Source organism: Panthera onca, chromosome A1 (assembly GCF_046562875.1).
Source record: "Panthera onca isolate mPanOnc1 chromosome A1, mPanOnc1 haplotype 2, whole genome shotgun sequence".
Lineage (NCBI taxonomy): Eukaryota > Metazoa > Chordata > Mammalia > Carnivora > Felidae > Panthera > Panthera onca.
This window is the reverse complement of record NC_138339.1, coordinates 195,990,451-196,004,062: the sequence shown is the minus strand read 5'-3', so window position 1 is coordinate 196,004,062 and position 13,612 is coordinate 195,990,451. Positions and strand designations below refer to the sequence as shown.

Genomic DNA, 13,612 nt, shown 5'->3' with positions numbered 1-13,612 from the left:
AATTAAGAGATGTGTGTGTACATGTGTACCCTTGGGTAAAAAACTGAACAGTTTTTTCAGTGCTGAACCAGGGAAAGCACAAGGGGATTCTGGAACATCATTCTTTTTTGTTTCAGAAAGTGAGGAAATGCTTACAAAGTGATGTGGGATATGTCAAAAGAACCAAAGGTGGTGCTTACATCTGTAAGCTGAACAACAGTGAACTTTGGATGCACTTTTCTTTCTAAGAATCTTGTCAGGGAAAAGAGAGGAAGAAACGTCAATACAGGGCATTGTGATCTTAACATTTTCATTTTTTAAATCAGGAGAAAGTTTTAAAATTATTTATTTTTTAATTTGATCTGTTCATATCTTATTTCTATGTAAGTGAAAGGCATGGTGAAAGCTAACTTTAACAATGAAAGACATTCCTTCTTTTAAGTGAAAACAGTCATTGAATATATACTTTATGCATTTAAAGACTACTTTATGGGATCCATGATTTTAACTATCCTATTAATATTAATGCCTAGGGTAGAAACATGTTCAAAATATTTAAAGTTATCAATTTGTTATAAATTTAATTGATCCATTAGTAACTAACATGTCTTTTCTTTATATTCTAAAAGTCTGAAAAAATAGTAAAGACACAGATATCTTCAAATATTTATCTCATGCCAATTATATACATCAGTGTCAAATCAAAGGAACTTAACAGTCTATACTATAAAAATAAACTGCCATAAACCAGAGATATGTATATCTTTCCTAGAGCACAAGAACATTAATATAAAGTTAACTGGTTTAATCTTACACATAGAAAGCCTTTATTTGTAACAGGGTCACATCCATATAGAGGAAAATATGTGACCTGTGGAATTCAATTTTAATTACATGAAATCTTCTCATTCAACTATAATGTACAAAATATGTTACATCTTTAATTCAGTAAGAGAAGTGCAAACAAGTTTATACTGCATTTAGATTTAGTGACACATGAGATGTGAATTAGATTTTGGAAGAGGGATTTAATGCATAACAGAAAATAATATATTTATACATACATACATAACTTCTATTAATGCAAGGGAAGCAAGAGTAGAAAATACATAAACGGAAATGCATGCAGCCATTCTCGAAAATCTTTCATTGAGGTCATCACAAATTTATTTCCTTCCAAATCTATTACTTGTCTAGCCCTACTTCAATTTATTGGTGGTGTTTAACATTGTTGACCTCCCCCTCTTCTTTAAATCCCCTTTTTGGCTAAGGCAGTACAGACTTTCTTATCTCAGCTTACTTCTGATTCTTTGACTTCTTTCTCTTCTTCCTTCTTGACCCTCTCATTGCCCTAGGTGTTTTTTATTTTCCTCAGAATTTTCTCTAAATTTTTGACTTAACACTGACTGTTAAGTGAGTCATCCTCTTCAGAATCATCCTCTAGCAGAGCCTTTATTATTACTGTTATGTTGGTTTTAAATCTTGCCTTGCATCTCAAATGCCTAGAGAAACTGCTCACCCACCAGATATCACAGTATTTCAGATGCTCTAAACCAAACTCAGAGTATTCCCTGTGAGATTTCTGTATTCATTTTTATTTCTCTGTTACTGATTGGCATACCACCAATATATTGAACTTTCAGAGTATATATTACAAAGTCATTATTTACATCTCCTCTTTTATTGCCTATATCAAATATGACACAAAATCCATATTCTCTTTTGTATTGGACTTTGAGGTTGCTCTACCCAGACCCCCTTTATCTGTCACAACTATGCCCTCCAGTGCCAGTGGTATTATCATCTAACTGCTATCCCATCTCTAGAATCACACTTGGTGGAACAGGAGCTGCCTCCCTGGGATTTTATGTGTTCAGTTCTTCCTACCTCATCCCCTGACCCTCACAACCCCTCCTTCAACCTGTGGGTGGGCCCGATGGCAATGAATAATAGAAGCAGAGTGTAAAATGTTGTATTTTTCCTCAAAGTGTGACTAACTCTGCAGCAAGTCATGTGCCGGAGCTTCTTGGGAATTAAAGATAAAACAAGGCTTCAGCTGAGACTACATCTTTGATTTGCTCCTTCCTCTGCCCTATCCTTTTCCCTTTCTTCTGAGGATGCTCTTTAAATAAACCTGCCTACCTGAATTCCAGTCTCCAGCTCTACTTCCAGGACACCTTACTTAGGACACATATCTCCAAAATATTTCTCAGTTAATCTCTTTCTCTATATTTATACAGTACTCATTTCATGCCTGGATTAACTTCAACAGCTTCCTAGATCATTAACTAGTTTTGGCTGTCCCCATTTTCTGTGTTTTCTAAAGTGGTCCCATTTTTAGAACTATCTTTGTAAATTATGATAGTTGTCAATATATTGTTTCTACAGAACTACCTGGGTTTGAATTCTACTTCTATGTCTTGTTAAATGTATAACTTGGATGAATGTCTTAATTTCTCCATTTCTCCATTTTCTATTCTGTAACAAAAAGGTGGGTGAAATAAAGATTTCTTTCCATTTCAGGACAAAATGGGTTAGTATATTCAAAGTACTTCCAACATGGCCTTGCACATAAGCAGCACAGTGAATGTTAACTAGCTTTAGGCCTATTATTATTATTATTATTATTATTATTGACTTAATTATGTTATACCGCTCTTCAGGAACCTACATGAGCTCCTAATTATGTACATCATTTGAATTTAAATTTCTCTCCTGGTTTTCAAAATCTGTCATAATCATTTTTGCCCCATTTTACAGCTTAATTCCCCAGTATTTCCAATACAAATGGTTCCACTTCGCTAAGCCAGTATCTCACAATTTCCTCAAATTCTTTACTTCTCTATTTTTCCATATTATTATCATAATCTAAAATAGCATACTTGTTCTTTTCCACTAGGCTGACCTCAAACAGAATTTTTCAGAAAAACTGCTCATTTCCTTATTTGATTATCTCTGCATTTGGAATCAAAACCATATATTTCCATTTGCAGTTAAGAAATATATGATAACTATTATAACTTTCTTAATTGTCATAGGGGTTATTCTTTCCTCCTCAAAATTAGTGTAAACTTCACACGGAAAATGTCATATTTTATAACCCTTTTATATCACCAAAAGGGAATAGACCAAGGCATACATGTTTGATATACATTTTTTTTTTCATGCAACGAAAGATGCTTCATGTATTGCAGAATATCAGTAGTACACATAAAGAGGACATTAAAATGATTCCTAAATGATGGGTAAAAAAAAAGTAAGACAAAAGTTTTTCAGCTTCTCTTATCTCTCCTCTCCCAGTTTTATTGAGATATTATTGACATATAACATGGGTTTGTAGTATAGATTATGATGATTTGATACATATATCATATATATATATATAGTAAAGGGATTACCACAATATATTTATAATTGTTGCATTTTGTGATGAATTGACTCCTTTATTATTATGTATGGTCATCTTTGTTTCTTGCCACCATTATGCTTTAAAGACTATGTTGTCTGATAAAAGGATAGCTATACTTGCTCTCTTTTTGTTTCCATTTTCTCAGAATATCTTTTTCCATTCCTTCATTTTTGAGACTATGTGTGACCTTGAAGCTGAAGTGAGTCTCTTGTAGGCAGCATATAGTTAGGTGTTATTTTTTAATCCATTCATTCACTGTATACCTTTTGATTTCACAATTTAATCCTATTTTATTTAGAATATTTATTGATAGGTAAGAATTTACAATGCCATCTAGTTGTTTTCTGGCTGTTTTGCATTCCTTTGTTCCTTTTTTCCTCTTTTGCTATCTTTCTTTGTGAATTAGTAATTTCTCATGTCATGCTTTGATTCCCTTTTTTTCTTTTGTGTATTTACTTTAAGTTTTTGTGCTGCGGTTACCAAGAGGCTTACATAAAACAGCCTATAAATGGAACAGTCTATTTTAAGGTGATAACAACTTAACTTCAATCACATACAAAAATTACTTTTTTACTCCCTCCATATTTGGTTTTGATTTCACAATTTACCTCTTTATGTACTGTGTACTTTACATACTTTATATACTGTGTAATCATTAACTAATGATTACAGTAATAAGTACTTTTAACACCTTTGTCTTCTTTTTTTGTCTTCTAATCACTTTATTAGAGTTAAGTGATAAACACATCATGACATTACAGTTTTAGATTACTCTGAATTTGACTATAGCTTTAGCTTTACTAGTATGTATTATACTTTCAAGTTTTCATGTTTCTAATTAGAATCCTTTCATTTCAGCTTGAAGAACTCCTTTCAGCATTTCTTGTAAGGCAAGTCTAGTAGTGATGTACTTTCTCAGCTCATGATTCCCTTGTGGCCTTGCATTGTTGTCTATGCATTCAAGGAAGGTGGTGTGGCTCTTCCAATCTTCACAGACTGGCTTGGGCAGGCAAAAACCTTCACCAGTCTGCCTATCCAGAGATCCTGGGTTGGCCATCTGGTGGTATCTGTTTACAGGCTTCATTCTGAAGTCCTTGAGTGGGCATATCTAGTTTCTGGGTGAGCAGGTGAGTGGGCCTGACATTGGGTATGCAAGGGTCTAGCCTAGTGCTTGGGTATCCAGGGGTAGGCCTGGAGCTTGGGATCACTGCAGTGGGCCTGGCATTTAAGTCTAAAGTGACTGGCTTGGGACCTGGACCTGCAGGGGCAGACGTGGGTCCTGGGTCTACATGATCCAATCAGGTACCAGGGACACTGGTTTGGGTCTGGCATCTGGCTCCATAGACCTGATTTGGTCGTAGTGTGGTTTGGGAGCCTGGTTTCATGGGAGCCAAACTGGAGGCTTAGGGACATTGTATCCAGCTTGGTACTAGAGTGAGCATGGAGGTTGGGGCCTATGGAGTCAACTATAACCTGGGAGTTTGGGAGCCAGCCTGAAGGTTCTTTCTGCTGGGGCAGGTCTGGTGTTGAGACAAGTATAGAGCCTGAATCCATGGGAGCCAGCTTTGAGTTGAGGTTCTTAGGGTCCGGCATGACACTGGGGTGGGCCAGAGATCATAGGTACAAAGGAGCTGGCTTGGTGCTATGGTGGCACAATAGCCTAGACCTGTGGTAGTCAACCTGGCTGGGCCCAGCCAGGGACCTGGGTTTACGAGAACATGCCTGCAGCCTGGGTTCCAGGTGACTGATTGGGGGTATGGGGCCACCAGGAGCCTGAGCCATGGTAGCAGGTCATGGCTGGGATGTGCTGGGAGCCCGTGTCCACAGGAGTCCTCTGGAAGCCTGGCACTATGGGAGGGGCTGGCACAGCCTGGGGCTGTGGGAGTTACCTGGGGCCACTAAATCCAACAGGCACAGGGATTTTTTTTTTCTGAAGTTGATTCAGAGCTTTATTAACTATCAAGCTGATTGAGAGATTTAGATGGATGTTGGATTTAATAAAATAGGAGAAATGAGTTATTCCTCTGTCAGCACAGATAAACTATGTAAATAAACTTTCCATCAGTACAGAGACACTACTACTTGCCTACTTCTGAGTATTAATATATGTTACTTATGAAAGTAATTTCTTTTTACTGTATTTAATATTTTAAGTGTTTCTTTTTTAAATTTTTTTAACATTTATTTATTTTCAAGGCAGAGAGAGAGAGAGAGAGAGAGAGAGAGTGAGCAGGGGAGGAACAAAGAGAGAGAGGGAGACACAGAATCCAAAGCAGGCTTCAGGCTCTGAGCTGTCAGTGCAGAGCCCGACGTGGGGCTTGAACCCACCAACCATGAGACCATGACCTGAGCCAAAGCTGGACGCACAACCGACTGAGCCACCCAGGAGCCCCATGTTTTAAGTGCTTCTGATACATCATTTCAATTGCCGCTTTGAGTTTCAACTATTTTCATGATACTAGTGTTCAGTAAAGAACACACATATAAATATGAATATATATTCATAATATTCATATATATATATATATATATTCTTAAAATAATTAAATATATCCTCAAACATTAAAAAAAATGAAAACATAATATGGTGCTAAACGAAATGCCCAGGGTTTTGGTCTACAGAGCAGGATTCTTTCTGTCTGTCACATATTATCATTTAATTTTTTATTTAAGTCTTTATTTGATCATGAATTATTACACACTCATTCTAAAGAGTTCAAAGAATATCTATGTTTATACATTAACATTTAAACAATAGCTAGTCCCTTCTTTATCCTGACTACTCGTATTCTCCAGGTATAAGCTTTATTGACAGTATGTTGAATATCTTTCCACACTGTTTCTATGTACATAAAATTATATCTAATATTATTTCCAACTTGGAGGATGTTAGCTATTTAAGATTTTCTCACTTATTTCTGTCAAATGCACTTACCCTTAATAATTGCTAGAGGGGGAAAAGACTTTCACAAGCTAAATTATATTTCATTATATACCTGTACATTGTAACAGAGTAGGCCCTGAAAACCCCTTAAATCTCTTACCATTGAAAATTCGACTATCCAATTATTAATATTGATCTGTCAGTCTAATTTTCAGTATCTGACCTCTCTGATTATAGGAAGACTACATAGCAAAAAATTCTATATAATTAGTACTTAGGGATTTATGTTCAGTTTTTTGGTTCATTTGTTGTTAATCAATTATTCTGGGCCATTTTATGAGAAGTTTATATTTATTTTAGAATTCCTCTGAAAACTTAAAGCACAGATGAATTCAGAATTGTGATTATTTTCCATGACAAAAAATGTATTAATGTGTCATCTTGAGTGTTATTAACTTTTCAGAGCTAACTTACTTAAATATATGCCTAGTGGGGCACTTGAGTGGCTCAGTCAGTTGAGCATCTGACCCTCGATTTCAGCTCAGGTCATTACCTCATGGTTCATGAGATTGACCACTGCATCAGGCTCTGAGCTGATAGCATGGAGCCTGTTTGGCATTCTCTCTCTGCCTCTCACTCTGACCCTCCTCCACTTGCACACACATGTGCACTCTCTCTCTCAAAATAAATGAATAAATTTTCAAAATAAATACATAAAAATATACTGAGCAATAACCTAACATACCTATATAAACATGGCATTTCATAATACATTCATAGTTGTGACTTATATCAGGTTAAAAACATATATACAATATAACCAAAACAAAAACAAAGGGTTTTATGGAGAGCTCTTTAATGGCCATAATCTGTTAATTTAAATAGGGATTAATATGAAAGTTTTGAATGATGAGATAATAAAATTAAATTAAATATATATGACTTTATGAATGGATATTTAGTGAGTACTTATAACACTAAATTTCAATGTCTTTCCTAAAGGAGCAGTAGACCTTACTGAAAGTTATTTTTTTCATTATTTGAAATTATTATAATAGTCCCTTGTTCCAGTGCTAATGATCATATCATCATATATATTTTGCCTAAAGGCAATATTCATCTGTACTAATCAAAATATAACAAAATAACTTCAAAATCCATTCCTTTGTTACTATTTCTAAGATGATTATTTGTTTAAAGCAAAGAGCTAATCACTCATTCATTACTATCATTTCACTGTGCAAAAGTATAAATAAAGAGGGGCATTGTATCTGCAATTACTAAAAACAGCACTTGCCTTTTTTCAGGCGCCTTATAAATATTTCCCCATATATTTGTTAATGTATGTTTAACTTAGAATCATAACTATGCAAATTACTTGTAAAATAACAGTACTAAAATCTTAAGCCATGGTGTAAAGAAAATATACATTCTTATTTGCATCAATTTAGGATATAGACTTAGATTAAATTTTTTCTTGTCACATTTAAGGGAAATACAGATGACCAACAATAATATACTTGTTTTAATATCTGCTAACTATATAAAATATTTAAAATGTTCAGAGTAATATGTATAAAACTAATACATTACTCAAATGTTTTAGAATATCTGAAATTAGAAACAATATTATTTCTGGGACATTTGGGTGGCTCAGTTGGTTAAGTGTCCAACTTCAGCTCAAGTCATGATCTCACAGTTTGTGAGTTTGAGCCCCGTGTTGGACTCTGTGCTGATGGCTCAGATCCTGGTGCCTGCTTCAGCTTCTGTGTGTGTGTCTCTCTCTGCCCCTCCCCTGCTTGCCCTCTGTCTCTCTCTGTCTCAAAAATAAATAAACAGAAGGGGTGCTTTGGTGGCTCAGTCGGTTAAGCATCCAACTTCAGTTCAGGTCATGATCTCACAGTTTGTGAGTTCTAGCCCAGTGTCGGGCTCTGTGCTGACAGCTCAGAGCCTGGAGCCTGCTTTGGACTCTGTGTCTCTCTCTCTCTCTGCCAAACCCTGCTCACACTCTTTCTGTCTCTCTCTCTCAAAAATAAACATTAAAACAAATTAAAAAATAAAGATTAAAAACAATTTAAAAAAGAAATGACATTATTTCTTAATCATCTGGATTATTATAAAATAACTTGCATAATTAAATTATTTATAAATAATATTAACAATCTAGATTTAAAAAGTAACAAAGAGGGGCTCCCGGGTGGTTCAGTCAGTTGAACATCTGACTTGATTTCCACTCAGGTCATGATTTCATGGTTAGTGAGTTTGAAACCCTCATCAGGCTCTTTGCTGTCAGCACTGAGACTGCTTTGGACCTTCTATTCCCCTCTTTCTCTGATCCTCCTCCGCTCATGCTCTCTCTGTGAAAAATAAATATTTATAAAAAAAGTAACAAAGAAAAGAATGTAAAATATAATTAATATGGGAGGATTGCTCAGTATATTGGTTACAAATGGTTCAAATGAGAAATCTTAAATTACTACAAATAAAAGTCTGAAAATATGACTGTAAATTATGTGAAACATTGCTCTTTTTAAAAAAATTAATGACCATTTGTTGTGCTGATATACTTTTGAGTTGATTGAATCTCTCTCTCTACACGCACACACACACACACACACACACTACATATATATATGTAGTGTGTGTGTGTGTGTGTGTGTGTGTGTGTATATACGCAATTATTTAACCAATTTGTAAGTTAAATGAAGTAAACTTAGTTACATTCTCAAAGAAGAATATCTCTTACATTGAAATTTTTATCCAGATGTTAGTTCCGGATAATTAGCATATTTGCCACACATATTACAATATAGAATATCTCAATAATAATGACTATTTGTTAATTGTTTTTTTGTCAATAATAATGCAATTTCATAGAAATATTTGAAAATGCGTGTGAATGTTATATAATTAGAATTGTCTCCATAGTTAGATGATCGATTGAAAACTACAGTAGTTATTCAATGTTAAATGTTCCCTCCTATGCATTTCTAAGTGTATCAAATTCAATGTTCACATTTTAATATTGCTATCATAGTAGAAATATACCCTCATTCTTCAGGAATGTTTTTGATTGTCAGCACTTAGATGTATATATATTTCTAGGTAGTAAAATTTAAGTTAAAAAATATAGAAAATAGGAATACATTAAAAATATTTTTATATGTTGATAACATCTTCTTTCTACTAATCAATTAGTGTTAATAATATTAAACAACATATATCAAGGTAATCTAAGATTATTTGCCTATATATTCAAGTATTTAAAATAATAAAAGAATAAGAATCAAAACTAAATTTAATTCTTTTCTCAATTAAAATTTCACATTAAAAAATTGAAAAAGTACAAAATTGACCTCAAATTTAATGAATTTTCATAAGTAAACTGATAAGAAATTAATATGTCAGAAAGTAATTGGATGTTTAGTTCATGTAACTTGAAATTATCAATAATAAATATATAAGGAATGTTTAAAAGTATATTAGCTTCCAAATATATTGGACATTAAGAATAATATTAGTATGTCATACATTAAAAAAATAATAATAAATGTAAAATAAAGATGTCATCATGAAGTATTTTGAATTTCCTAGTTGAAACAAATAATGTATACCCAATATAACCTGATTTCCTTTTATTTTTTATTTCTATTTATTTATATTTTTAAAGTAGGATTCATGCACAGCTTGGAGCCCAACACAGGGCTTGAATTCATGACCCTGAGAACAAGACCAGACCTGAGACCTAGAGTCAGTTGCTTAACCAACTGAGCAACTGAGGCACCCTAACGCCTGACCGGATTTCCTTTTAGTTTTGTCAGAAAAGTACATTTCATTTCAGATTTTAGGTACATTCTCCTATGTTAAAATGTATCTCCACTTAGTGTGATTATGTGAAACATAAAATGGAATATTTATCAACCTTAGTTAGAAGAAGTTTTCTTTTTGAAGTATTTATATTTGCTTTATTTATTATAAAATGTTTACTCTAATGGCATTATAAATCTCCCACAAAATAAATAAAAAGTAAAAGAAAAATAACTTAATCTCTCTTAAAAATATGGATTCTCAACTATTATAAATAGATTTAGCTATGATCATTTGACAAAGATTAGTAGGATACATTTATATTATGATTTATAATTCTACAAATTTACCTCTATCCTTCATCTTTTTTTTTTTGCATTTGAATCATAGCACTATGAAAGATGGCATGTGTTAATAGATGGAATATCAAATTATTCTTGATGTTCTTACTGGAAAATCTAACTTTCAATCACAGTAGGCTTTGTCCGTCTAATATGAGCCTGACAACATTTAAGAGCATAACAGCTACGTTATGGATAAATACATGAAAACACACAAACACAATACAGTAATCCTTAGTTTGCAAGCATAATTCATTCTGGAAACATGCTTGTAATCCAAAACACTCATATATCAAAGTGAATTTCAAGAACAATTGGCTCGATCATGTGAAGTATCACATACTACTTACATTACAAGACATCTCTTGTTTACTAAGTTAAAATTTATTTGAAATGTTTGCTCATCTTGCAGAACACTTGCAGACCAAGTTACATGCAATCTAAGATTTTACTGTATTTTTATAATAAAATATCCCATATGTCATATACTTTATCATAACATATCTAGAAATTCATAACAAAATATCAAAGTCAAAATATTTCAAATTGTATTTGAACCCCTTTCTTTCTTCCATAAATCAGAGACTTGAGAACTTGAGTGCTTTAAACACAGGGATCAGCAAACTACGACCCATGGACTAAATCTGGCCTGCTGCCTATTGCACAACCCACAAGCTAGTTACAGGTTTTATATTTTTAAATGGTTGGGGAAAAATCAAAGGATCAATATATTCCACAACATGTGAAAACTAAATGGAATTCAAATCCCTTTGCCCATAAATAAAGTTCTATTGGACCACACACAAAAAAAATTAGATGCTTAACTCTCTAATCATATAATGTTTTACATCTACATACCAGAGTATCATTTCCAAATATATGAATGCATGTATCCAATTAAGACAGGTTACTATACCTGTGCGCAGGTATCTTTCGGTTCCCAACAATGAGGATAACATCACAGAGTTGCTGTTGTTTCAAATAACTTTCCATTTTTCTGAAGGTTTGCTCAGCATGGTGAACGGCCTGATAGAATTCTTCAGAGCTACTGGAGTCCATATCACTTTGAGGTGTCAGTGAATGGCTAGTTGCTGACAGCCTGCAAGTCACATACAAAAAAGATGGTGTTTATAAAGTGCTAGGAGTTGACCAAAATTACACACACAGAGTTTTAGAACTTTATAGGGAAATCAATGCATCTCTCCTTATGTCCATCATTGTTAATGTAAGTCAGAAAAATCTATTTAGGGTGAAATAATTTGCTCTGGAAGCCATAAATGAATTGTTAATTATCTTTTTTTCTTGTCTTAAAATGATTTAAAAGATAGGTTATCTGTATTTATTAGGACATTAAATTAAAAAACCCAAAAAAGTAACAGAAATAGTCAATTACGAACATGCATGCCTGTTCTAAAATTGATTACTAATAAAATGTTAATTTAATACATTTGAAAATGAGATAGATTATCTAATTATACTACCCTAAATTACGATTCCTGTGAGGTTATAATAAATGTCCCTTTACAGAAGTAGGTGACTTTTATTATGAGAAATTATGAAACATGGTTTGTAAAAAAGATTGACAATAAATTTGAAATTAAATTGTTGAGTTTTATATTCCACACCCAACTGATTAAATATATATACAGCATGCAGTAGCTCAACAAGTACTTTGAAATATATATATATATATCAAATATATATATAATATGTATGTATGCATGCATATATACATGTGCATACACATGTATATATGCATATACACACATGAGTATATTTAATAAACTTTAAATTTTGAAAAAATTAATACTGAATTTTGGCTACTGCATTTATTAATATCATAGACTGTTTCACAATGAAGACATTGAAATACCATGCTCCATATCAAGGAGAAGACTCTATCAAAATGTGAATGGTAGGCCCAGAAGACCCAACCAAGTGTTTGATAACAATAATAATGAAATATCTTATTTCAAGATAGAAAATAACATGGGGGAATTAATTTTCCAATTACAGGGGAATAACTTGTAGTTGACTAAACCCCTCACCAAGAACACCAGAAAAAATGTTACATATAATATCAAAATAATTAAATGAATTTAATAATAACTACTAAGGCAACCAGGATCTGATAGATCAAGAACTTAGAATAAAGATAAACTCACAGAAGTCAGCTCAAAATTCTACACTGCTTTTTCTTTCCCTCTAAAGTTATTTACTAATTATAAGCAGCATAGGGTGAGACTCTGAGAAACTCAGCATAATGAAGCAGCCAACAGTATCATGGGGCTTGGAGGAAAGGATGGATATTGGAATTAGGGGCTCCTAAGGTAATCAGAACTTGAGAGATAATTGAAGGGCCACAAAGGAAAGTTTAGGAAAGGCTGTCATTGTGTACCAATTTTCCCCAGAGGTATTTGTGACTCCTAAGCACTGCTAGACAAGCAGAAAATGGCTTATAGGACATTGAAATGTTAAATAGAACTTGAAAGACAAAAATTTGGATTCAAGGACCAGCAAGGATGAGGGATGCTGGTAACTACACAGGCTCTCAGTTGGGCCCCCTGAAGGACTGGATCCCAGGAGTCAAGGGTACTGGAAATACAAGAGATAACACAAAGACAGAAATCTAGATTTGAATCAATGAAGCCTCTGAGTGCATTAAAGTGATCCTTTAATCTAAATGTCATAATATAGTCAAAATAAACCCCTTAAAAAAAGATAACTTGATAGAAACTCTGATTCCTTCTGCATGTATATAATGCTTGACATTAAAGTAAAAAAAGTAGGCCTATAAATAAACTAGACCTAGGGAGAAAACAGACAATAGAAACAGGCTCCCAGATGGATCACTATTAATTATAGATGTGAAAATATCTGTTATTAATATATTTTAATATAAATAAAAAGGTGGATAATTTTAAGAACATTAGGTTATATGAATAAATCAACTGGAAATGTAATAATTTAAGATTTTGGTAGAGGAATTGAACTTGCAGATTGGATGCAGGTGAAGCAAAGATAATGTAAAAATAAATAGAAAATATTGAAACTAAATTATTGATATAAAAAGATAAAAACAGTAGTTTCTGAAACAAATGACTTGGTAAGACATTGTAATATTCCCATAATTATAGTTTTAAAAGTAGGGAGAGACATAATAGGGCAAAAGCCATCTGAAGAAATATTGGC

At 33.3% G+C, this 13,612-nt stretch overlaps 1 protein-coding gene across 1 annotated transcript in view; it reads right to left on the bottom strand.

The window, feature by feature from the left end:
- The window catches only part of KLHL1 (kelch like family member 1), a 361,829-nt gene that overhangs the window by 225,455 nt on the left and 122,762 nt on the right, over positions 1-13,612 (bottom strand). The window contains exon 2 of the mRNA XM_060637013.3: positions 11,337-11,519. Coding sequence (XP_060492996.1) covers positions 11,337-11,519 — 183 coding nt within the window. The remainder of the gene's footprint in view (positions 1-11,336; positions 11,520-13,612) is intronic.